Raw genomic sequence first — 27690 nt, forward strand, 5'->3', positions numbered from 1 at the left:
GGCTGTCTTAGGTGAACATTTTGCAGTGTTTCTACTTGCTAGTGAGAATTCTGCCTAGAGTAAAGGCCATGCATTGGAGAGTTCTGGAATCTTTTATACAAGAGGCCTGGTTCACAGAGTGGCTTCAGAGAGTCTTTGTAAATTATAAGAAAGATGGCAGTTGTGAATGATTGAACGATGCTTAAGCCTAGCCTACTTTAGATCAAATTAAAGTTACACTTGTCTTAACAGTCTGGAAGCTTGCTTTAGGGCTTCATATATGATGAGTGGGTTAACCAAATGTTGAAGTTTTAATATTTAGAATTTTATAGGGTTAGAGATTGTATCTTGCTTTTGGCTCGTCAGTGATGTTGGGTTTTTTGTTTTGTTTTGTTTTTTTTGATGGCGAAACCTAAGGAGCAAACTTTTCTTCATATAGCCCTAATTCCATTAAAAATGTGCTGCCAGTGGATCATCTGTTACATAATATAATTTCCATTCTACAGGTTTTTTTTTTACTAATGTTAACAATATATTGCACAAGTAGGAGTCATAAAACTCTTGCATAATCTTTGTGATTGACTTTATAAAGTGTATTTCTAGAAAATTCTGATTTAAAAAAATTAATCTGCCTAAGCATTTTGCCTTAGATATATTTAAGGCACGCATAAGAGTTTATTTCAAACACATTAGAATTTGCTTGACTATTTACTTCTCAGTTTGAATGATTTTTGCTCTAGTTCAGGATCACTGACCTTGGAAGATTTAAAGTTGCTCATAAAGTGTTAAGACCTTTTTTTATGCCTACTTTGAAGATGCCACTGACACTGGAGTTTATTTCTGAGAACTGGCTTGTGTCAGCCTGAACCAGGCTCCCTTTAGGGTTTTTGTGGTATCATGAGCTGCAGCTTACAGGCAGGTGGATTCGGCCTGTTGGGGCTGAATGACTTGAATTTATATGGTATCTGTTTAAAACCAGCAATTTCTGAATGTTCCTCAGGCAGACTCCGCAGTTGTTAGCTCCTCAAGATCTCTTCCTGCTCTCTTACCTTCCTCTTGCTCATCGGAACTCTCATGACTTTGAAGGGGGTGTCTCTGTATTTCTCTGTGTGTTTCTATTTGTATTGGTGGTTTTTTTGTTCCAAGGAAGAACCCTATTTCCTGCTTCTAGTGCTCTGTTCAGAAACTCCATACTCTGCCCTGAAATTGCCTGTCACCTGAGAGATGCCAGAACAAAGCAAGCAGCAAAGCTGTTTGTTCCAGCCCTGACTTTCAGGGGATGATGCACATGTGTGTCTTTGGGAGACAGATCTCAGGATAGCTTGATCTTTTCCAAATGGGTTATTGTAACCCAGAGATCTCACTTGAGTTCTGGTGACAGCAGCTTTGCCATCAAATTTTCCTTAGGGGATAGCTCTTAAGAGGGAAAAAAGCCTCTTAAAATGGAGAGCTTTTATGAATTTCATTACTAGTTTAATCTGTATTCTTAAAGGAAATACCTAATCAGATATTGACAATATAGACCATCTGTCTAAATAGGAATATTTTCCTGTAAGCCAATGACTGCCTTATCTTTCCTCAGATTAACATTCTGTGACAACTGCAGCTTTGTGGGCCAGACATGTTTCAATGTTAGATTACATCCTTTATTGTTTTAATTTACCTCAGGGCAGAAGAATAATGCTAAAAAGAAAGGGGGATTGTTCTTCCAAATAAAAATGGCAGCGATTGAAAGCATATTGGAGGAAAACATACCTACTATAAAAATTACTATGCAAAGCATTTAAAGGTTTTGAGACTAAAGTTCATTTTTCTAAAGCCAGTAGATATCATTTAAGCTTGGGCTTCATACTGTTCTTCACTCTAGATGTCCCCTGCATCTAACGCAGTACCTACAGATGGGGACACACAGGTAATGTTATGGAGTAAAAGTGTTAGGTGGGGACAGGCATGCTTTGCTGTTTCTTCCTCATAAGTGGTATTGTCGCATCGGGGTCTTTTGTGTCTGAAGTGCCATGAGCTCTTGTTCTCTGTTGGTTTCTCTTATTTCTTTTAATTACTGCTTGATCTTGCAGAACCTGAGTTTTAAAGAGTGAGCTAAAAATAGACTTGTCACTGTAAGCACCTCCTCTCATCTGCTGCTTTTCTGGGTCCCTGCAAGGTTGACCAGCTGTTTTTGGAGTTGCACATCAAAAACAGTTGGAGGAAGAACAGAATCTGTTTAGTCAACATTTCCAGTGTTAGAAGACTGTCAGATTTTAAACTCTTTCTTAACCAAGTGTGTGCTTACAGAGCAGTGGTAACTGATCAGTGTGGTGAAGGTTTGGCGCAGCTCTTTGGAGGTTGCTCAAGCCTGGCTAGTCTTTCTGGGTTGCCCGTCACACCTTATGCAGGGTTTACCAAGAGACACAGGCCACTGTCCTTGGCAGCCTGTTTTCTTTTGGGTCAAGTGACTCTTTAAATGCCGAGGATGCATGCACTATATGCTAGCGGAGTCTGGAGTGGATTCCTCCTAAGTTTGCTTAGGATCCAGTGGGAGGATACTGGCTTAGGGTTCAGAGCAGAATGCGGGTCCCAGAATCCACCACCTTCCAGCTGAATTATGTTGGTCCACTTACCTATTTTGTCACGTATGAAATGGGAGTGATCGTGCCTGCCTAATGCATATGAAGAACCTGGTACACAGTGTCTGCCTGAAGAAGTGATTTTGAAGGTAAAAGTACGGAGCAGTGTGATCACAGACCCCCACATAAAACTACATGTGTTTTTAGTAGCTTTTACTTAATCTCCCCTTGGTTTTGAAAATATTGGGCCGTTTTACTATCATTCTCTCCAACCCCTGCCATGAGTCAACACAACATCCCTGTTGAGAATGTTAGAGATAATGTGTGGAACCCCAGTTGTCATTTTCCTTTATTCTCTTTAGGTTTGATGGTTGGGGTACCTTTTAAAAAACTTTTCAATGACTCCATAACTTTATCTTTTATGTTTTTTAGAGAGAAAATCTTAAGCAGGCTCAATGCAGAATCCTGCACAAGGATTTGATCTCACGACCTTGGAATCATGACCTGAGCCAAAATCAAGAGTTGGACGCTCAGCTGACTGAGCCATGCAGGCACCCCTAACCTTATGTTTTACTTGAATAAATAAGAGGCCTTCCTTCCAGGCTTTTAGGAAAGATGTGGGAGGTGTGATGTATAGTCTCATTATAGAAAGATAATTAATTGTACTGGTTTTTACCAAAGGATCCTTAATAGTATATTGGCACATAGCATTTAGAATAATTTACTAAATATGTTTTGTGATTGTGACATGTCTTCCTTCTTTACACACATATAAATCTGAGTAAATTAATTCATTTAATTAAAACCGACAGTGTAAAATTTCTATTTTTAATTTAATTTTTATGGTGTTATAAAGTTTGAAAAGTAACGGGGTGTGTGTGTGTGTGTGTGTGTGTTTGAATAGTAATATCTTTTGAAAAAGTTAATTTTATATTTTGAAGTTTCCATCCTTACTTCATCCCTAGCTTCCCAATTCCTCTCTACAGAAGCACCAACTTAGATTTTTTTAAAAACTAAACAATCTATATTAATCATGGTTTGATGCTCATGTGTATTTGCCTTATCATTTGGGGACTTTGGATGCAGGCCAGGGGCCTCTGTACGTGCACTCTAACTTTTGGTCATAAGTTAGCAGGGCCCAGGAGCAGGTTATGCACTCGGTGTACACTTGGGTGTCAGCACAGATGAGGACTGTGACTTCTGTGGTGATACCGTTTGTTCGGCGTAACCAGCTTGTGGAGTCAGTGTCTCTGTGGCCTTTGAGTGTCTCACTTCTCATGTCTGTGACTTTTCCACTTTCTAGCTGCAGCACGAGAAAGCCGAACTAGAACAGCACCTCGAGCAGGAGCAGGAATTCCAGGTCAACAAACTGATGAAGAAAATTAAAAAACTGGAGAATGATACCATTTCTAAGCAGCTTACGTTAGAACAGGTAACAATCTCTTTTTTCTCATATTATCAACTTCTTTTTTTTGGCCTCAGCTATCCTGGGGCATGTGAGTGAAAAATATTTTTCAGCTGTTTCTTCCCACAGTGAAGACTTCATTTCTGTAGTAGGAATGACAAGTCTTCGGAGCCCCTGCTCTCTCTCACACACATTCTCTTTCTTTTTTTTTTTTTTTTTAACGGCAATTAATAAAGTTTCTGGAGATAACGTTGTGATGTACTAATTCACAGACAGGAAATGTTAGGTTCCTTTTACAACAGGAGAACTATGTGTTTTTAACCACAGGATAGTTTCTGTGAAAGTTCCTGAGACGGTGTTGCTGTGGAACTAAAACATTTTTTTCAGAGGTTCTTGAGAAGAAGCAATTAGCATTTTTCTTTTTTGAATGATCAGCATATTATATGAACCCTGTCTTTTCCCACTATGATTTGTTGGTACACATATGGATGCACAGATTTGGTTGCTTATCCTGCCTCAGCCTCTCATTAGCTGTATGACCTTGCATTACCTTCTTGGTCCCAACTTTTCCATTTGTAAACAGAGAAGGGCACACTAAAATCAGGAATGGCGAGCTTAACCAGGTACAAAAGGTGGCAAGTTGTAGTGTTCAATCCCTTAGTCCACTGCCCTCGGCACATTTGGTGTTTGAGCCCGGTCCTCGCCTCAGAAATCCCAGCTGGGTCTTGTGCTCCTTCAACACACAGAATTGTGGGCAGCCATTGTCAGCTCATCTATGTTAGTGTGTCAGACAAAAGTACCTATTATCCCTAATGTAGATGCTCCCTAATGCTTTTTCCCCAATCAGACGTCCTGAGATTTTACTTTCCCTAAGATAATTGTAAGAAGCTGACCATACTGTACAGCGATATAGTTTCCATGTATTCAGTATATTGATGAAGGGCTTCTAGCTCTTCGTAATTTCAGTCCTGATTGCCAGTTTGGTGGTTTGACTAAGCCTTTCATGCAAAGTTGTCTGATTTATTCCAATTTTAGAGTCTCTCTGTGCATTTTAGTCCATGCTGACTGGTTCTGAAATCTACCCAGGGCTGTTCTAGTTCCATTATTGTACCTGAGAATGAAATGGGAATGTCAGGTTTGAGAGGAAGTCCAGATTAGTTTTAAACTAATCTAACTGACCTGTTTTCCAAGTTTGTTATTCTTGTATCTCCCTATATCAAAAGGAGGAATGTCACTGGGTTTTCTATGATTGTGAATAACGATCCTAAAAACATTTCTCTATCCCTTACAGGTTAAAAGAAAAAAAAGGTCTATTTTTAAAGGTTGGCTGTTTTATACACATCCAGAGTAATTTATACTTACCATTCATCTTTGGAATTTAGATGCAGTATCTAAATTTAGAAAAATCCTACCACACACTGTTGAAAAACATTTTGTTCCAAAGTTCACCTGTTTAATTCCTAGGGTAGGTAATAACCAGTTCTGTTCAAGTTAAAAGCTTTGAAGATTCTTATTGAAGGGGTCCTGACACAGCGAGTACTTGTTACTGGTACTTGTTCATCAAGAGCTAACCAAGTGACCAAGTGAAATTCTCACTGCTTTGTATTGTGAGAACTTCACTTGGTCACAGCGTTCACAGTGATGGCTAAGTGTAACAAACAGCTCTTATATTTGTTCAGAAGTTCCTAAGGAGACTCTGGGCCTGGGGCAGTGACCCCCAGAGTTTAGCTGTGGCCACAAGGTGGAGGTAGTGGTCTGGCATGAGAGAGAGGACAGTGATCTAGTCTATGGGGGAGAGAGAATGGGTTTCTGCCCTGTCTAAAGACTCCAGGGACTTTCAGAATGGAAACCCTTTAAAATGATACCCGAGGCATACATTCTTGCCAGGTTAATGACTTAACACACGTTTAGGGTCATTTCAGACCTTAACAATAAAGAAATGGATTCCACGATGGAATATATGCATTGCAAAACCCTATCCTGGAAATAAACCTCAGGTCTGGGATATCAAGTTCCCATTTAACATTTTTAAATGTTTGTTTATTTTTGAGAGAGAGAGAGACACACACAGTATGGTAGGGGAGAGGCAGAGAGTGAAGGACACACAGAATCCAAAGCAGGCTCCAGGCTCTGAGCTGTCAGCACAGAGCCCGACACGGGGCTCGAATCCACAAAGGGTGAGATCACTGAGCCAGAATCGGACGCTTAACCGACTGGGCCACCCAAGTACCCCTCAAGTTTCTGTTTTAATTAAGATGAGAAACTCCCTCCCTCCCTTTTAGTGTGTCCAGGATGATTAACTGTTGGGAATCTTATTCTGTATTTTGTTTAGCTACAAATAATTTTAGTCAATGCTTAGGGGGAATGTTTTTTTTCTTCCAATAGAAATCTGTGTTTCCATGAATGTGATAATCCTCTCTTATTATCATTCATATGATATACTGTATGTCACAGTCTCTATTGTAGAATATATTCTGTATCATAGATTATTATCAGAAAAGCAAAGGCATGTACTACATTATGTATTATAATGGTTTATATGTAGTACATGCCTTTGCTCTTCTGACAATAAACATAATTTTTAAGCTGTAAGCTATTTGAAGGCAATTATCCCATGTGTTTTATGGTATACAACTGATTTGTTGGAAGAGTTTAAGTGTAGATTTGGCTGGTAACTGTCACTTGTGTTTTGAAAGGATGTATAGTGTAGTGTTTGGGGTCTGGGAACTGGATTCAAAAGGAACTAGATGTGAACCTGGTTCCTCTGCTTAATATCCTGGTTCACTTTTTGGAGGGATGGGGTGGTGGTGGTGGCGGTAGCTTTATTGAGAATATATTGAGTATATGATTCACATATGATATTGAGTATATGATATTGAGAATCATATTGAGTATATGATTCACATACTATAAAAATCATCCATTTAAAATGTACACTTCACTGGCTTTTAGTATATTCAGAGTTGTGTAACCAGAACCACAATCAATTTTAGAGCATTTTCATTACCTCAAAAAGAAACCCTGTACCCTTCAGCTGTCACTCTGAATTTCCTGTTCCCCTTAAGCAGCCACTGCTCCACTTCTGTCCCTGTATTTGCCCATTCTGGATACTTAATAAAAATGGAATCATAGGTAGTTTGTCATCTTTTGTGAGTGGCTTCTTTCACTTAATAAAAGGCTTGTATCCATGTTATAGCGTGGATCAGTACTTGATTCTTTTTCTTGACTAAATAATGTTTCACTGTGTAGATATATCCCATTTTGTGTACGTGTTCATCATTTGATGGACATTTGTATTGTTTCTATCTTTTGGTTATTAGGAATAATGCTGTGAACATTCATGTACAGTTTTTCATGTGGATATGTTTTCATTTGTCTTGGGCATATACTAGGAGTGGATTTGCTGGATTACATGGTGACTCCATGTTTACCTTTTGGGGGGATTGCTAGATTGTTTTTCAAAGTGGCTGTGCCATATTGATTATAGCCATCCTGGTAAATGTGAACTAGTATCTCATTGTGGTTTTGTATTTCCCTGGTGACTAATGATTTTGAGAATCTTTTTAGGTGCTAATTGGCTATTTTTATATCTTTGGAAAAATGCCCATTCAAGATCATTTTATTATTGAATTCTTAGCATTCCTTATATAGTTTAGATACAATTCCCTTATCAGATATATCATTTGCAACTCACCTGCCAGGGGACCCTCAGTGTAGTAGACTAGGATTAGTCTAGTCAACATGACTTTAGTGCTTTTATGGACTTTTTTTTTTTTTTTTTTAAATGGTGGTCACTGCCTTCAAACCCTATTTGAAAATTTTTGTATAAACAGTCATTGTCTCTTATTTAGCACTCACATTTTCTTAGGTGACAGTAAGAATATCTAGAACTTGGAATATTCTTTTAGTGTCAAAATACCTTAATCTTGAATGTTTTCTGCCAACCAGGGGGAATTTTTCTTATTTCTCTGGAGAAGAATAACTAGCATCAAAGGCAGTTCACATTAGCTTATTTATTAAGTGAAGTTCAACTCAGCTCTGGAGGGCCTTCTGTGCACTTGGCATGGAAAACTGTGGAAAAGAAGAAAATAGTGGCCATAAGCAGGTGGACTAGCTACTTAATCATTTTTAGGTAGTACAACAGAAAAAAGTGGAATAAGTTAATGGAGAATTAGTCCCATAATTCAGCTAATACTTACATCATGAACAGGGTTGCCTGCCAGGTACCAGGCTCCTGACTCTTTTCTTCTGTAGCTGGCTTAATGAGTATAGTTTTCTTTGTTATTTCTGAAATTTGGTGGATCGTCTTTTATCTGAGCTATCTCCTGTTCCCAAAGCAGAGACACTGTTGTCTAAAGTTGAATTCAAAATTGGATGGTAATTTCATTCGTTAGGATCCACTTTTTAACCTATCTATGTATCTATTTATGTTAAAGTTTATTTATTTAAGTCGTCTATTCATCCAGTGTGCGACTCCAACTCACAACCTTGAGATGAAGAATAGCTTGCTCTTCTGACTGAGCCACCCAGGCACCCCTCATTAGAGCATCCATTTATAATGACAATATCGTATCCCATGTAGTTTAGGGAAGCTCTTTCCTTGGTTCAAATCTTCCTTCCATCTGAATAAACTGAATGACTTCAAGCAAGCAATTTGAGGTCTTTGTGAAATAGACATTAGCACCTAATTCCTAGGTGTGTTGAGGGTATTCATGTTGCATCCTGACTCTCCTCACACTCCATGCATACTGAAGTTCTTTCATTCCTCCACTCAGAATTGTTCCAGGGTGGACTGCACAGCAAGAGATAGGTTACCATGGCAACCCAGTACACTGATGTTTTTGTACCCGTATATATGACTGGGACAAGTTCCATAAAACAACATTTCTTCTGATCGTCTATTGAATTCTATTTCATTTTTAGCAAAATGTAGGTCACAGTGGATTAATTTCACAGTTCAGTAATGGTTCATGACCTGCAGTTTGAAAATCATGCTCTGCTGTGTGCAGTGCTTTCTTACTGCCATGTCTCCATGGCTCTGTTTCCTCTGCTTGGACCACTTTTCTCCCTCGCCTGCCTCATTCCCCTTCATCTCACCTGAATTTCCTCCTCCAGGCAGTTAGGGGGTGTGCTATAAAGTATTTACATAATGATCAGTGTTTCTCTTCTAATACTTAGTACACCAACAGCGATTAGCAAACAATTATACAAAGTGTTTCTTCCCTAAAATCTTTCTAATAAAGGAGAGAAAACACAATGTTGACCTCACCACCATATCCCGGTGACTCACATCTAGTAGGCTCTCCAAAAATGGTAGCTGCTGCTGTTAATAATGAAAGTTTCCATCTAATTTCTATGGTACTTTGCCCTACCCATTTTCTAGGAAAATGAGAATGCATAGTATTTGAGCCACAAATGTCTCACCACCTTCCTTGACCCTGTCTCTTCAATTTATGAGTCAGTATGTGCTCAAATGTCACTTATGACCCAGCCCCTTTGGCTTTCTTTTGTCTCCATGCTGTAGTTAATACATTTATATGGTACATATCCTATATTAATTCAGCACACCTTTGTTATGTGTCTGCTGTCTGCAAACTCTGCTACGAAAGATGAGGTTAGGTCCCAGTCTCATGGAGTCTGATCTCCTGGTCCCAGAAGGCCAGTGCGGAGGGATTGAGGAGGGATGCTGTGTGCATGGGTGTGGTGGACGGGAGCAGTGCCGCCTCTGCAGTGACCGGCCCCCAGGAGACGCCCCAAAGCTTCTTAGCACCTGGTTTAATTATTTGTTAGTGGACACACGTGGTTGGATAGATCTAAATCCAGCCTTGTTGCAGGGAAGCAGAGATGTGAAAGGAGACAAATGGGAGAGATGATATGCAGTAAAAACCAAGTGCAGGCGCTGCATGGAGCAGAGATGCTGGAAACAGAACAGAGCTCATGAAGGAGATGTGAAATCGAATCCTTCCTCTTTGCTACTGGGCAAGGAAAGAGAAGGAGTTGCATCTCTGGTGTCTTTGAGGGCATGGCTTATCTTTACAGTCAGCGTTTTGCATGAGGCAGCCACTAGCTGTAGGCCTCAGTGGTTACCTGCAGCCACCTGGCAACATCAGGTGCTTACAGAGGCTTGACAAGATCCCAGCTTCCAGGATCATTGCAGAGGTGACACCCACTTATTCCTGGTGTCTCTCACCATCTGTAACTAGCAAATTGCAGAGGCTGGGGTTTAGAGTGATCCATTTCAATCCTTAGGACAAAATTAAATTTTTTTTTTTTTTAAGTGAAACAATGACACATTTAGTATATTTTAAGTTCTATTAGGAAGAAAGGAGGGGAGCCTGGGTGGCTCACTCAGTTGAGCATCTGACTCTTGATTTCTGCTCAGGTCATGATCCCAGGATCATAGGTTGGAGCCCTGCAATGGGCTCTGTGCTGCATGTGGAGCCTGCTTAAGATTCTCTCTCTCCCTCTCCCTGTCATGCACATGTGTATTCCCTCTCTCTCTAAAATAAAAATTTAATGGAAGAAAGGAAAGTTTTAGGTTTCCAACTCTTAAAATAGTTATTCTTAGTCAAAGATACAAGATAGCCTTTCTGACTTACTTGTATACAAAATAATTCAGAATACAAACCAGTTTTGTATCTTTGGTTGATCTTTTTTTTAATTGCTGTGGAACCAAGGTATTTTTAAAATTCATAGGGTGTGTGGCCCTACTGGGTTTGTTAGGATTCCATTCACACTAACAGCTGCCCTTGCAGATCATGCTGGTGCGAGTTATCTGGGTGGTACCTGCTGGTTTCTATATGCCATTTTCCCCCCAAAGAACAACCATGTTACTTGAGGGTTCACTTCCATTAAAGAGGTGAAATTTAGTGACCAGTGCATACTTTGAAATTTGATTTCAAAGGCTAATCTCAAATAATGGAAATCTTGGGAGTTTTTAATTAAATGTTTGTATTATGAAAGTAATCTGTTGCTCTTTCAAGAAAAATTGGAAAACACAGAAGTACAGAAATGACAAAAACGTTACCTGGATTACAGTCCACCCCTCAAGCAACTGCTGTTCATATTTCTTCTTCATCTGCCCTCTTTTCTTCTTCATTCTTCCTTTTTTTTAATGGTAGGGTATTATAATTTGCTACCCTGCTTTTATTTTTTTTTAAATAAAACATCATTAACTTGTGCCTGCACATTTATGCAAGCTGCATTAGGGCACAGCCTGACGTAATCATAGTAAATTGTGAAGTTAGCTGGGTGGCAATTTGTAGCAAATCCTTGAGGATTTGGGGGTTTCTTGAGAAACTTGGGTACAAGCATCATACCTACTCCTTATTTGGGAAAGCTGGGAAAAAGCCTCAAAGCATAGCTGAAAAATTAGTGGGATTTTGTGCCTTGGAAGCAGGCCAGCTGGGGGCATTCCTCAGTACTCGAAGGAAGCATCAGTGAGCTCTCTTTTCAGTTGATTTGTTGTATAATCCAGAAGCTGTCAGGATGTGATGAAGCCAACTGAGAGGATCCAACTCCAGACTTGGGAAAATAGACCCTGAGCTCTGTCATGGACACAGATAAGTAAGTCTTTCTGCAGGATGTCGGGGGGAAAATCCTCAGAATTTCTTTGCTAGGTCTCATTTCAATTAAGTAGAAAAACTGTGCTTCATATTGTCAGACTTTATTTTGAAGCATCAGATAACACCTGCCATGTTTATCAGTTGGTGCAGATGATGTCTCATTGTGGCAGGGAAAAAATTAAAAATGTGTTTCCTGTGTAAGGAAAGACATACATCCTCATGATCCAACAGTGTGTGTTTCTGGTCATGAACTGCAGGTAAAAACTCTTGCCAGTTAAATTGAAGGCTGTTAGTATGCTACAGTAAGGGCAATAACATCCAGAGGATACTGTACTCAGACTTTCTCCTTGCTTGTGATTTTGAAATGCATGAAATCTGTTTCTTTCTGACCAGAGCAGTAATTTGATTGATGATTTAGAAAGGGCATTCTCCTTAGCTAAACATGCATGGTGAATGAATGAGTGGCTAAGTAAATCCACCATTTATGTGTAAGGAGGTGGGATGGATGCGGTAATGACTTATGGAAACTTCCATTTTGGATAAAGCATATCGAGAAGTTTTTCTAATGTTATTTTCTTAAAGAAGCTTATTTTAGATAACATACTGGTGGTAGCCACTGATGTGATACTGTATCTGCAACATACACTATGATGGGACTTCTGGGACTTCTCCACTGCAGTCTGGATGTAGCAAAAGAATGTACACCTTGTTCCATCAGTGGTGCTTATTTGGTAAAAGTCCCCTAGAATTATGAACCCACAATGCAAATTTGTATATTATCTTGGTGTTAGGTGATGAAAACTTAAGTCCAGAAACCATATAAATCTGAGTAATTATGTGTTTATTTTTTCATAAAAGGCCTTCATTTCCCACCATCACTGCACAGAAGCAAAATTTGTAAAATAACATATGAAAATGACATTATTTCATCATTTTATGAATAATAACATTATGAAAATAATGTCATTTTTACATGTTAATATTGATGAGATATTGTCCTGAAGTTCTATTTATCAGAGTACAAATCTAATTTTTAAAGGAGCAGCTTTGAGAAAAAATATTTGGAAGCTATAGTATAGAAGGTTGACAATGGGTTATCTGGAAAATTCTTAGAGTATTTCAAATAGCTGACACTTCACTATTATTCTCTGAGAGTTGTTGGCTTATTCTGGATTTTATATATATAAATTATCATCTTCAGTTAATGGATGTACTGTTAAATTGTACTGGGAAATTGTCAGCTTTTAAGATCAGACATCTTTAAATTTCTTCTGTTACAAAAATAGTAAATGTTCATTAAAGAATTGGGTGGGAGCAGGAGAAGGCAGGAAGAGAAATTATCACCAATATTCTGTTCACCCAAGGGGCAGCCTTAATTATCTTGCTGTATAGTTCTTTATGATTTTTTTTTTACATCTTTTTCCTTTTTTCCCCTCTATCAGTATATTCCTGATGTACATAAATTTTTCACCTGTGATTTTTGACTTGGACTTAAAAGTGAGCAGCCTTTCTCGCCTTTTGTCTTGCTCTTCACTGACCAGCTTCCCTGAGTTCTTACTTGCTCTGCATTGCACAAGCAGTGGTGATGACCTAGAACTTGGTTTTAATTTTGAAACCAGCTGCAGCTTGCTTAATCAGATAGGTACCTCGGGGGCTCTGAGGTCTGTGAACACCTGTCTTAACTCATCTGTAATAAAAATTGGCTGTTTGATTTCTATAAAAAACCCTTTTTTCAGAAGGCAAGGGTCAGATGTCTTCCAGCTGGGAGGAACATTGTATGGGCTGAGCGAAATTCCACTGATTGCCTGAACAGACACCAAGAGAAGCACCAACAGTGTTTTTTAACTTTAACTCTGTGTCTGTTGCTTTAATTTGTGAACAAGGCTTTGCCACGGAGCAAGGACATGATGTATTATACTCACCTCTTTTCATGTGAGTTGCACCTGATCTGTTTTAATAGCCCCCTCATGAATCCTATTCTTTCCTAAGTCTATGTAAAACCTTGATTAACTTGGGTTTATTGGCAAAGTAGGATGGAATGAGGTAAGATCTTTTATTGGCTCTACTCCTTGTTGTAGAAACAAAATGGTCTTATCCTATTGGCGCTGCTAGAACAACACAGACTGGCTTTATTTCTATTTCTCATGGTTCCGGAGGTTGGATCTGGGTCCCTGTATGATGGAGTTCTGATGAGGACCATCTTCCAGGTTGCAGACTGCCACTTCCTCTTGTACCCTCACATGGGAGAGAGCAGACAGCAGCAAGCTGCAAGGTCTCTCTTGACTTCTAGAAAGGACATGAATCCCATCATTACAGGGCCCTGACCTCATGACATCAACTAAGCCTAATGACATTCTAAAGGCCCCGCCTCCAAATACCATCAGATTGGCAGTTAAGGCTTTACCATATGAATTTGGGGGGGAAGGGACACAAACATTCAGCCATTGAAAAAATGTTTTCATTTTTTTTTTTTACTGTAATTTAGTCATTTTCTGAGTATTATACTGTTATTTTCCCTGGTTATCCTGTTGTATCTCCAAGGTCACCACTTTGAACATCTATAATGTATGAATGATATAATAAATTGACTGGAAATTGGGCTGAATTATTAATAGCCTTTAGATACTACCTAACTTGGAAGGTTTGGGGGGGTTGTTGTACTAATCCCCAGTACCCACTTGTTTTCTCAGGAATTCTCTCTCTCAGGAAAAAAAAGTCTAGCCAACTAAGAGTTTGGTTAATGTCAGTCTTAGAGGGTTCTGTGATTTCTTTTTTAAACATGGGGTACTCTCCTTACATCATCACCACCTAACTGCCCTCTACTCTATGTTGTAACAGACTGTGTGTGTTCTGGTTGTATGATAGCTCTTATTCCATGGGCTTTTCCCTCTCTTTTATTCTCTTAGATTAGTTGTAATGGGCTGCCTTCCAAAAAAATTTTTTAAGCCATAGGTTTGGGATTCAAAATACATTCTCCTGTGGAAACAATGATAATATGGTTAGACTAAAACTTGTCAATATAGATTGAAAAAAGTCCACTAAGACCTTCCAGAATTCTATAATTGAGCACGACGATTAGGCTGAAGTTCTCATGAGGCTTTTTGGCTAACCATTTCTTTCCCACACCTCTGCTCCCATCCCAGTGTCCCAGTTCTCTTTAAATCGGAAAATGCTGCAGTGAGAAAAAAGTGTGGTGGTGTTTGGAGCCATTTCTTGGCTGCCCCCTACCTTTTGCTTTTTTGGTGATGGGTCAGTATCTGCCCACTGAGAAGATACAGATAGGATGGGCTGTGAATTCAGATGAGCCAGCTAGATTTTTATACTCTTAAGTTTATCCACTGAAGTTTCCATATTTATTTTGGGAGCATAATAAGAACTCTTGGTCTGACGTTAATTAACTTGCAATGGGAAAGAGAGCCACTGAAGAGAAGAAAAGAATTTGGCAGTCCATTGAGCTGACTTAATTATAAAGCAGACTTTCAAATGAGTATTATACAAATCTGCGATATCCACTGGTGCTGAGTACTCACAGAATCAGCTGTCAGAGGGGCTTGGGTTTGCCTGAGAATTTGATGTTGGCGATAGATGAACGGGTGCCTGTGGCATGAACACTGAATGTATAAAGCCTTCAGATATTATTAGGAAGGAGGTGGGGAGAGTATGACAGTTAGAGACCAGCGTAATGAAAGCAGTGTGTCACTGGGATGATGTTTCCATTCAGGCAAGACTCTCTGACTTACTACTCTGTAAACTCAACATACACTGTCAGTTTTGAGGATTGTCCGATATCAGGACAGTGTGAGCACAGAAAATCTACTTCTATCTGAATCGGCAGAGCTGGTGTGTATGCTCTGGCTCTAGATGTATATGGGTTGTGGAATTAGGCAAGAGGTGGAGGGGCAACTCTGATCCAGAACTCAAGAGAGTATTAATCATAATCATACTTAATCATGATAATACCATTTCCTCTAACTTCTTTGCCCTTTCATGTCAGTGAGACCTCCTCAGCAATGCAGACAAGTTGAGATTTTTAATTTTTAAAAGCATTCATTCATTCATTTATTGAAAACAGATTTTTTAAAACTAAAAAAAACCCTGAAAGACCCTACCCTTTCTGAGGCTAAAGACAACGTGGGCTCCTACAGCACTGCCTGCCTGCGTGATGAAACCCCCCTGTCTGAGCCGCTGAGCTGGGGCCTTCTGTGTCATCTGCTCATGGAAGTAAGTTTGTAGAGCATTGGTACAGCAAACTTGGCTTTCACAGGAAGCCTTCATTCACTGAAGTGGGCAGTAAATTGACAGCTTGTAGCTCAACCAGTAAGTGCTGAAGGGAACCTGGGATTTGCGTACCTTTGCAGCTTGTTTCTCCCACTCTCTCAGAATAATTTACCCTAAATCTCACTTTCCCTTCAGGATCTCCATAGTTGAGGGTTGGAGAGAGCCCAGGTCTTTTGGCCACTGTGGGGACTGCTGCCACTCCTATCCTGGAGATACTGCTTTGCCGGAGTCACACCATCTCCCAGGCCAGTGGTCCCTCATGCTGAAATGAAAGGGTGGGCTTCAGTGGTTCTCTTGCTCCTCCCATCTTTAAGGGTCTGGGGCTGAACTGGCTTAGACTGAAGACAGCTGCCATCGTAAGGCTGACATAGAATGATAGTGGCTAGTCCTGGACAGGACTGCACAGGTCAGGCAGGCCAGGCTTCTCATTTAGTGGATAAGGATCTGCTCACAGCCACATGCCTATTATTATGTTGTACATGGGTACAGACAGCTTTGTCTTGATTTTGCTTTTCAGAGTTCTTGATTAGCATTATGCGTGATTACTCTAAAATTAAAAGCAATTGGGTATAATTTTACAAGGCATCCGTACTGTAAAATGATGCCTTGTTTGAATTTTTCCTTGCCTACCAGGTACTCTCTATAATGCTTTTAGTTAAGCACAGGAACAGAATCCTTATGGGGTAAATGCCTTGGAATTTTGTTTCTTAAAAAAAAATGGCTGTGAATTGTACTTTAAAGCTTGGCTAAACATGTGGTCAGCACAGAGAATCACACAGTTTAATAGGGCTTCCATGAGCTGCTCCAGTGTTTCTCCCAGTTGCTGCAGGTCAGAAGTGTCTGATATTCTGAAAAGCATTTGTGCATTCGTGTGCTCCCAGCTTTACTCCACAGAATGCTTCTGACTTGTTCTGAGTCCCCACTCCCCTCCCCACCCCCATGCAGGGAAGGTATTTCCAAGCTGTACTTTTATTTGACCATGTGATCTTGGTTTATTCTCTGTTAATAAGATCTGCTCTGGTTGCTTTAAAAGCCTATGGTTTATACATGGTACTGGTCTCATTTTACTGTGTACACAGGGACCTCTGATCAGTGAGGAGTCTCTGTGACCTGCTGAGGACATCTTTGCAGCTGTGCAATCAAAAATAATTTGTTGACTCAGTGATTGAAAGATAAATTGCTACTGGTTGAAGAGACAGTATAGGAGCAGTACCATAGCCTTTCTCTCTCAAAAAATCCTGTTAAAAGTATTTAATATCTCAAACATGTAGATAACTACAAAGAAGGATCTAACATATTCATTCTACCGTGGGCGTGATTTAGCATTGCACTCTCTCTCTATCCCTCTTGCTAGCCCTGTTTATCTTCATATCTCTTTCACTCTCCACAAAAGTATATAACTTATTTCACTTACTATCTATACCCCACTGAAATATAAGTGTCATGAGGGCAGAAAATTCAGACTTTGGTTCCCTGCCAATAGGCGGAGGATTGCCATTGGCTGGCATTGTTCACAGTATTTGCATATTGCCCAATATTGATTGATTACATGAATTTTTCCGTGTTTGCTTCTTTCGTAGAGTGTGTTTTGGGGTTTCCTTTGCAACTGCATACTTTCCCCCAAATCAGATCTTCTTCTTCTCTATGTCCTCAGAGGCAACTAGTATTGTGCATCCTTTAACTAGTACATAGAATTGTCTTGAGATGTTTGAGTTATTTATATAAATGGTAATATAACCTTTCTGGTTTTAACATTGGGCTACATGCAGGACTTGGGTGGGGAGGGACAGACCCGGATAAGTCCTGGTGTGAGTGGTAAGCTCAGCTCCCCCAGACCCTCTTTAAGGAAGACTTTCATGTGTCTTAACTAAATGCTGAAACAAGCAGTGTGATTCATGTACCAGGAGGCAATGAAGCATTCACATCAAAGAGTGAACCTGTCTCGATTTTCTCAATTAAGGTTTAAGAACTAGATGTGCTTAATGTGTCTGTGGCAGGAAATTGGCCGTTTCTTTGCAGATTTCTCCAAGCAAGGGTCCTAATGGTCCAATCAAAAAATCTCATTAACAAAGTTTAAATGGCCTACTATTCTCAGTAAAACTTTTTCCTTCCTTTAGTTGAGACGAGAGAAGATTGACCTTGAAAATACTTTGGAACAAGAACAAGAAGCACTAGTTAATCGTCTCTGGAAAAGGATGGACAAACTTGAAGCTGAAAAGCGGTTTGTTGAGTCTTGCTGTTCAGTACGGGGTGTGTGTGCACGTCTGGGGTGCTGAGCTGGGTGTGACAGGGATAGCAAAAGGGGCATTGTAATGTTCTGGGGGATGTACTCCTTAATTAATTTGCCAAGCTAAAAGAGAGTTGAAAGCCTTCTGAACTCTTCTCATGCTGGTTACCTTTTTATATTTCTCTCTTATCGTCATTTGGGGTTAAAGGCTATGAAGAGGTTAGCCCAGGTGTGAATTTTCACCTTTAAATTGTTTTTAAAGATGGCTGCAATTTCAACTTTTTACCTTCTTGAATTGGCTCCCCCAGTTTTCTCAAGTTGTTGGGATGTATACTGTGTACGGTTAATGACTGCACATCTCTAGAATTACTTCATTAGGAAGGCTGAGATTTTAATAGGAAAATTATTATTGGTTTTAAAACTTACTGTAAAGAAACACTCAAACATAGTTAAGGTTAGGAATTGTGCTAAATGTAGGTACATGGATGTGAAATGTCATTCAACAGCAAATGTTTCTTGAGCCCCTTTTTGCAAGACACTGTCAGGCCCTAATTTTTAAGTACTGCATCCTTCGGGGTGATGGAGCAGGACTTGAAGAATGGCAGAGAGGCTCTGTATGTGGGATGTGTTCATGTGTAGAAATGGAGTTTTTAAAAAATGTTCATTAATCTACTTCACTAGGATCTTTTGTTTGCTAACCAGAGTCCTTTTGCCGTAACTATTTGGTTTGGATGAACGTCCATAAGTTATTTTAAGTTCATCTCTAAATTTGCAAAATACAGTCCTGTCTTTAAGTGAAAAATAGAGCTCTGTCTCTAGGGAAATACTCAAGCTGTAGGTGAATCGGCTGTTTTGCATTATTGTGGTGGTACTAATAAATTGATTATTAAAAGTTACTTAATATAATAAATGCAGGGACCATTACAATAATTTAACATACCAGTTTTCTCAACAAGGGCAGACCCAAAGGTGATTCACAGTTTGCATTTGGGCAATCTTAAAGGTAAAAAGTTAAAAGCCAAATCAAACCAAACCCCTAGCAGCTTATAAAAGGGGATGTGGAGGTCCACTGTCAGTCTGCCTGCCTTTGCAGAACGCAGTTGGAGGTTTTATATAGATAAATACCAAAATATCATGTTAAACAATACGAAATTATCATCTGTAGGTCAAAAGTTGTTGAATATTTACATTCCATACGCTTCAAACTAATGATAATTGGCAGAGAGGGTGGGACCACCAATTATTAGCCCAGTGATTCTGGTTTTATTTTATTCTTTATCTTTTTATCTCTGCTATGGCCAAAAGCAGACGGCCTTCAGCCCGGTTTGCCATGCCCTTAGGATTGATTTTTCAGGAGGGAATTTTAGAAGTGGAGACTACGTAAAGCCAGCTTCCAAGGGGGCTCATTAGTACAGAGTTTGTAAGTTTTACCAGCACTGAGTGAAATTTCTTTAGTATTTCCATCCCTACAAACCAGCATGATGAACGCTTAGGTACCAGATAACTCTGAGTGCCTACTGTATGCCAAGTACAGTAATCAAAAGCAGACATTGGAGACTTTCTCACTAATGCTTAATTACCAATGGTCCCTGAAAAGAAAAAAAAGGAGGGTGGATCCTATGGCCCTGCCCTTGACCTTGTCCTGGATCCTAGATAAGGGAGCCCAGAAGTGGATATAAAATGGGCAGAGGAGTTTGGAAACCCTGTGAATTCCAGTGATTTATTGGAGTTTGCTATTAAAACAAACCCTCCAGCGGGTATGTTGTTTTGTCTTTTAAGGCAAACTGTTTTTCATTGTTGGAATTTTTCTTTTCACTGAAGAATCCTGCAGGAGAAATTAGACCAGCCGGTGTCTGCCCCCCCGTCGCCCAGAGACGTCTCCATGGAGATAGACTCTCCAGAAAACATGATGCGCCACATAAGGTTTTTAAAGAATGAAGTGGAGAGGCTGAAGAAGCAGCTGAGAGCCGCTCAGTTACAGCGTATGTAGCCTCTAATTTCACTGGTCTTCTGAGTGCAGAATTAATCCATTTCCCAGTTACAGGATTTTACCAGTATTTACCATTGAATTTGCATAAATCAAATCCATACTGTATTTCATTACCAGTACCTGTGTCTAGTAATCTTCCTATCATCCTGGAATAGTAGGATTAGTATAGTAGGACAAGGCAAATAGTTTAGAATGCTTCTAGAAAAATCAAATAATCTGAGGAGAGTCCAGAATCAGGCACTATTTTTAATCCTCTGCCCCATGTTCATTTCTAAGATTATAGTAACAAATGTACTTTTGGGGGATTAAGGCAGAGAATATAGTATTTATTTTCCTTACTACTAAAGTTTAGCATCAGCTAACATTTGTTCATCGTACTTGAGGAGTAAATGCTTTAAAAATTTATACTGATTATTTTGGAAAATGTCAAGATATTGAGTTGGAAATCAAAAGAACTAGATTTCTGAACACTTGCCTAGGGCACTGTGTGTTTGCTCCTGTTTCTGCAGTTGGTTTGCCCACGTGGATCTGAATAGCCCATGTAGTGAATGAAAGGTATGCAGGGAAAAGTAGCTCTCTGTCTCACCCCTGATCCGCAGCCACCCACGTCTCACAATTATATGGTCTTTATATGTTCTTCCAGATAAACTTACATTATACAAAAGTAGCACAGTGAACACACTCTTATATTTTTCTTTTTTTGCTTACTGTATATCATAATTGTTTCCTTGCCAATACATACAGAGAGTGGTCTTACTCCCTTTTTAAAAGGCTGTTTGGTATTCAGTCATGTGGATACACTAGTGGCCTCTTACCCCCAGTTTCGCTTCCCACTGTATCCGTTACCTGTGGTCAGCTGTAGTTGGGAGGCAGATGGGCCTCCTCCTGACTTATCTTCAGATCAGTAGTGCCTGATGATATGTCACATGCTTGTGTCGTTCACCTCACTTCATCTCCTCACGTAGGCATTGTATTATGTCACGTCATCACAAGAAAGGCAAGGACACACACACAGTAAGATATTTTGAGTGTCAGGGACGAAGACCTTCCCTTGCCTTTCAAGGTCCTTCTAGTCAGACTAAGATTCAAATTGACATGAGGCAGATTAACAGGAGAAAATCAAATTTAATAGCATACATACAGGGAATCCACACAGAAGTGGAAATTCCAAAGACAGGCAACATGAAGCTTATTTGGACAAGGAGGGAGGGGGGGTATGAGGATACAAAGGGAAGACAGACCATCAAGAAATGAGAGGACATGTTTAGAAAACAAAGCTGTCCCTGTTATGTAGAGAAGTTTCTTAGGTAAAGAGGATTCTGTTTATAGCGCTCTTCCTGGTACAAGCAGGCATTGGAGGAGGGTAGGTAAAGAGCTTTTCCTAAATCTGCTGGTTTTGGATTGCTTTTACCTTTAAATAATGTTCATGCCAAAGTGGCCCATCTTGGGGGAGGCCTTCCCTCCCTACAAGAGAGACCAAGACAACGTCACATAACTTTTGTTACACTCTGTTGTTAAAATTGTTCTATTTTATTATTACTTTGTTGACTTCTTACTGTGCCTTATTTAGAAGTTAAACTTTATCCTAGGTGTGTATGTTGAGAAAACACATAGTATATATAGGGTTTGGTGCCCTCCTTGGTTTCAGGCCTCCATTGGGGGGCTTGGAGCACATCGCCCATGGGTACCATATACCATAATTTATTTAACTGGTCCCACACCAGTTGTGGTGCTGCAACCCCAGTGGACATCTGTGTCCACACATTTGACACCTGAGCAACAGCACCTTCAGGAGAAACTCCAGAAGTGGATTTGTTGAGTCACATGAATGAGCATTTAAAATTTCGATGATTCTTACCTTAGTGTTGTCTTCTGTAAAGTTCACTGTAGGTTCTAGTCCAGTAGTGCATCTGGGATGGTGACTCAAGGTTATCCTTGGAACCTTTAAAAAATAGTGTTAGTTTCCTCTTGTTGCTGTGACAAATGACCACAAATTTAGTAGCTTAAAACAATACACATATATTAACTTATAGTCCTGGAGGCCAGTAGTCCAACTTCGGTCTCCCTGGGCTAACCTCAAGCTGCCAGCAGGCCTGGTTTCTGGTAAAAGGCTCTAGGGAGACTCTGTTTCCTTGTTTTTTTTCCAGCTTCTAGAAGCTGCCTGCACCTTTTGGGACATAGTTCCTTCCTGCATTGGCATCATTCTACCTGCATCCATGATCGCATCTTTTCACTCCTCCTTCTTATAAGGACCCTTTGATTACCTTGGGCCCAGCCAGATAATCCAGGATATTCCCATCCCAAGGTCCTTAACTTCATCACAGCTGCAAAGTCTCTTTTGCCATGGAAGGTGACATAATTCCAGGGTTCAGGGATCAGGATGTGGTCATCTTTTGAGGGTCCATCGTTGTGTCTAATCTCATACAGGATTCTGGACTTACTCTAGTAGTAGAACCCGATCCTCCATTTGTTTTAATACAAAGAACTGTGATGTGTACCTCGGGTTGAAAACCACTACATACATTTCATGAAAGCAAATCAGTGAGTTCTCAAATACTAGTTAAGTTAGAATATTTTTTGAGTTTTTGCTGTGTGAGACAGATCTCTCATTAGCACCTTTCTGAACTCCCTCCAGTGCTGGCAGTTTAGTTTTCTTTCTTGTGTATACTTATGCCCCAGACAAAATTTTTAGAAGAAATTGGGGAAGAATTTTTCATTCCCATAACTTTTCTTCCTCTGGCACTATTTGGTCTCTGAAGAGACTGCAGATGCCTACAGGAGCATCCATAAGTGCTATTTCAATTTCATGAGGGCAGAGAAAGCTGAATGGAAGAAGGGGCATGTGGCTCCCTGCTGCTTACATTTGGTCTGGATTGGTTGAGAAGACAAGTTAGTGACTTTCCCTTATCCTCCAGAGGTCAGATAGCCGACCTCCCTGCCATGCTGCTGGGGCAGTTCCTCCAAGTCCAACGGTATCAAAACTTGAACCTGTCCCAATAGTTCTTCAACACTGGATGAACATGAGAATCCCTTGGGGGCTTTTCAGTATCCCAGCATCCTTAGGATTTGGATTTGTTTGGGGTGGGATCTGGGCATCAGCATTTTCTAAAACTGAACTTGAAAGGGGATGCAAAATCTACAGGCCACCTTTGGATCATATGGGAACCGCCTCTTCAGAGTCTCTGAAAATCACCCTGTATTGATGCTAACTTTATAAGTGTTCTGAGATGGCTGAAGATGGGGGAAGCATTAGCCCCCGAATCTTGGGAACTCTGTATGAGAGAGGGTGAGAGGGTTCTGTGACTCATGGGAGTAAATCCAGTTTCTTGAAGTTCAGTGTGGTGGTGTGCCAGCAGAGGGCACCCAAGGAATACCACCACTTCAGCCATCTCCGGCTGGGTCTGTAACACCCAGAGGTATTGGGCCTGGCGCCTTCTCTGTCCTCTAGCTTTTGGGTTAATTGCCCTACTGCCAGGAAAGTCTTTCAGCCATCACTCCCGCTGACTGATGTTCTTGTGTATAGATTATTAAGGATTTCTTTGGATGCTAAAGGATTGCATCTGAAAGACAGTGTTTCTCTTAAATGATTATTCTTGAAGCCTCATGAATCCTCAGTTCTCTGAAGCTTTCCTGTTTATGGAGAAGAAAGGCAACTTGCTCTAACAGCTGCCCTTCTTGTTCTAGAAACAATAATACTCCAAGGGGCCAATCTAGTGCTTCCTGTAGAGCTAGTGAAAAGTTCTGCATGCTTGCATATTTGGGATGAAATAATTTAAATCATTTATATTAAAAGTGTACTTTGTAAATATTTACCCAGCATGCCTTCAATTAAAGAGATTTTTGCATCTGGATTAGACAGCAGGGTTTCTGGTTATATTGAAAACAACTGAGGGATTTAGTGTTTCAGTGCACATAACTCTTTAATAATTTAGGTATTTTTATTTGCATTTCTAAAATAAGGATATTCAAGAGCTTTTATGTATTCTGTAATGATGCAGTCTTAGAAATCATTGAATACTTAACATCAAAAGTAATTATTTGCTAAAACACCAGAACTTCATAGAAATGCTTAAAACTGAAAGTAATTTGGACTGGAGAGTTAAAGTAGGGTCACTTTGTGGGGAAGAGGTGGTCAGGTGGCATTCCACACATTCCTTCCTTCTTAAATTTGGAGTGGGCTAGTAATATGGAGCAAAAACCTGTAGGACTCTCTCCTCAACATGATCATGGCCACTCTGAGTTTGTAGCTATTTTTCCAGACACGAGAAGTAGGTGGAGATTTTACTTTTCCCAGGAGGTTCATTGGCTCCCCAGGAGGGAAAGAGGATGGAAGCAAGAAGATGGGTTAACACTGCATTTTGTATTAACATTATTTTGTGACTTAGTAACAACATATGCTGTCAGATGTAAACCAGCAAAGGGCTGGGGGCGGTCATGTTTTACTGTTCGTTTGAACGGTGCCAGAATATACCCCACAGTCCTGTACAGAGTGACCTCAGAAGGGCAGGGGTTGTGAAAGCTCCAGAGAACTCAGCATGAGGGCATTCTAGAGCTCCATGAAGATGTCAGTTGGACACTTCAGATTCCTGTACAGAGAATCTGATGGGCTCAGCCTGGTTCCCGTCTAGCCCTGAGGCTAATCGGCCCTCGCCCTGGAGACGGGTACCTTAGGGAGGCCTCGCTCTATGGGGCAGTTCCTGAGGAACGGGGATTTGTCATAAGCAAGACTCTGTCCCCAGAACCCAGCTGCGCACGGGTCTGTACCTGCCACCTGTCTCAGGCTGTGCATGAATCAGGGAAGTAGAGTCACACATACCCCGAAAGTTAGAGGTGACATATTTATCTAAAGCTATTCACTACAACAATTTCTATTTTTATAAAGAGAATTCTAACATACCAAGTGTTCTAGTAGCCTGTTACAGGTGTGCTAACAGGCTGATGGGCTCCCTCTGTGTCTGGAGCTGAGGACCAGCAGAATTGGTGCCTCATTGAGGGGAGCCCAGGGCTGACTCGATTTCCCTGGCTGCCCTTTCCTCTTACACAAAAATCATTTCAGAAGGCAAGTAAGTGGGAGTGAAGGTGCCTAGTGACTCCCAGTGTCGTTTTATATGTATGTGTTTTTCTAAATGCAAACTGTCGGTAAACTTTGATACGTGGGGGAAACCTTAGATCCAGATCTCTCCGAGTGAGGGGGATGGGGGGGAGCCGCTGCCTCAGCATTGCTGCTTGGCAGCCACAGTCTAACAGAGATCTCCGGCCTTTCAGATTCCGAAAAGATGGCGCAGTATCTGGAGGAGGAGCGCCACATGCGGGAGGAGAACTTGCGGCTGCAGAGGAAGCTGCAGAGAGAGATGGAGAGAAGGGAAGCCCTCTGTCGGCAGCTCTCCGAGAGCGAATCCAGCCTGGAAATGGATGATGAAAGGTGTGCACGTCCTTTGAGCCTTGCGGAAAAATAACGGAAACCAGGCCCTGAGAGGTCTCCCTTGGCATCCCACTGGATGTGGAAGGAGATGGCTCGCGGTGGTGATGCCACCACTGCATCCACGTAGATGCTGAGGACGGGGAAGTGAAGAGCGTTGGCCGTTTTCCTTACTCACAGAAAGACAAAAAAGTCTTTGCAAAGTTACTGCTTGGTAGAGAGAGAATGGAAGGTTATGTGTAGAGAGTTTGAGTTGTTGAGCTTGTCTTCTCCTGCACCGTGTCTGTGCAAAGCGCGGAAGCCTCCCGAGTTCTAGCTGTGGATGCGCAGCCGGCGTACAGCCCGAGGGGAGGAGCGCATGCGTGGAATGGAAGATCCCGGGACACAGGTGAAGGTGGTTGAAAGGCAAAGGCCGGCCTTAGCAACTCGGAGGCTTTTGAGCCTTATTGCGGCTACTTATAAAAAATAAAACCAGTGCAGTGAATTTATCTGTTCAGGCCTCTATGTTAAACCCCCTCATGGTCCCGCTAAGAAATGGGCTGAAGTAAGAGAGTCCTCTCTGGCTAACTACAGGAAAGGGTCACAGCATTTTTCTCTCATCCAGAGCCTTCTCCCCCCAACTCCCCTTCCCCTGTACTTGGGAGTAAGGTGATTGTTAAGATGAGCAGCAAGTCCACATTGAAAAAATTGTTCACTCAGCAGAGAAACCCAACCTCCAGGGTTGGGGAATTGGGCTTTCTCGGAACCAGATTATTTCTGCAAGGAAATTCTCTGTTCTGGATCAGGGTTGCCCTTGTCTTATGTGTCGGTGTCTTAGTGTGAAGGGTGAGACCAAGTTTACTTGGAGATCTGCTCAAAAACGACTGGGCTGTTAGTTAGAGACCAGGGTCTTCTAATGGCCACTATGAGTTGTATTGGCTATTGACGCCAAAACACACTGTTTTGAAAACATGTGGGCAGTATCAGTGCATCAGCACTTTCTCTTTCTGTGATTGAATAGATCTGGAGGGTTATTACCAGGGCTTTTCATCAACTTGCTATACACAGTGGTGTTATCAATTTAAGAAAAATCTGAGATTTTCTATAATGAAGGTCTGTATTTTTATAACAAAATTTATAAAAACAGAATAATGGGTTATCCTACTTAAAATATCTGTGTATGGCTTCCTCATTTGAAAGGAATAAAGATTATTCTTTCTCAAAAGTTTATATCATAAAACTTGGGTTAGCCTTGCATTTTACTGATTTCTTTCTGTTCCCTTCTCTCTGAAATTCTTAACCTATGAAAACCATTTGACTAGAAACATCAGCTAGAATACTAAAAAAAGTTTATTAACTACCTTAAAACATGGAGAAAACCGTGTATTGACATGGCACCCTGTACTTGATTTTGAGTAGGACACACTTTGAGGAACAGTATCTTCCAACCATGGGGAAAATACTGAAATCCTTTAGGCCTCCAGAGCTGGTATTCACTCCAGAAGACTTGCTTTGTCTTTCATAGGTTACATGATATCAGCCAGAGTATAGCTGCTCAATTAAGACTTCTCTCCCTGCTAGGAATGACATTGTCACATTTGAGAGAAAGAAAATAGTTGGAAACTTGAGACATCTCCAAGTCTGTTTATTCCTTAAAGACGAAGAGGCGGTTTTCACCGCAGAGCAGGATGTAGGTACCATGATGGTGTGCTGCTCTGTAGGGGCAGGAAGAGTCAGCAGAGGGTAGCTGAGAGATGCGTGTGAAATTTGGGAGCCTGGTTTTCTTTGAGCCAAATAAACCAGCATGGAAATGGCTGTGTTAATGTTCTCTTGAACTGATTGACAATCAGGGCTGAGATCTTCCCTGGGATAAAGATGCCTGCACACAAGGTTGTTCCTTCCTTTGGCTGTAAGGCCTGTGAAAGTTAGCTTACTGGGAAATCTCTCAAGCAGAAATCTCTCCTTGTCAGCATTCTGTGCTTGTTCACAGCGTGAAGGTTGACGTTCCTGATGATCACGCCTGAGTATTCACAGGTCTGATGTGACTTCCACATCCAGGAAGAGTGGTGTGGCCAAGTGTGGCTGCAGCACGTGTGCCGTGCTGGTGTCTTTCACTGAATTCTAGCGTGTGACTTTTAAGCAAAGCTTGCTTTGTAAATGATTAACTTCCAGTTCATGGGAATACCATTTTTTTTTTTTTTTTTTTTTTACAAATAGTTTATTGTCAAATTAGTTTCTACATAACACTCAGTGCTCATCCCCAAAGTCCCCTCCTCCATGCCCA

The 27690-nt window shown here is 40.7% G+C and overlaps 1 protein-coding gene across 1 annotated transcript in view; it reads left to right on the top strand.

Moving 5' to 3' along the window:
- CCDC6 (coiled-coil domain containing 6) overlaps positions 1-27690 on the top strand; it is a 108935-nt gene that overhangs the window by 66745 nt on the left and 14500 nt on the right. Inside the window, exons 3-6 of the mRNA XM_039250502.1 lie at positions 3847-3975; positions 17909-18012; positions 19840-20000; positions 25274-25430. Coding sequence (XP_039106433.1) covers positions 3847-3975; positions 17909-18012; positions 19840-20000; positions 25274-25430 — 551 coding nt within the window. The remainder of the gene's footprint in view (positions 1-3846; positions 3976-17908; positions 18013-19839; positions 20001-25273; positions 25431-27690) is intronic.

The sequence above is a fragment of the Hyaena hyaena genome, unplaced genomic scaffold (genome assembly GCF_003009895.1).
Source record: "Hyaena hyaena isolate Hyena2069 unplaced genomic scaffold, ASM300989v1 scaffold_371, whole genome shotgun sequence".
Taxonomy (NCBI): Eukaryota; Metazoa; Chordata; class Mammalia; order Carnivora; family Hyaenidae; genus Hyaena; species Hyaena hyaena.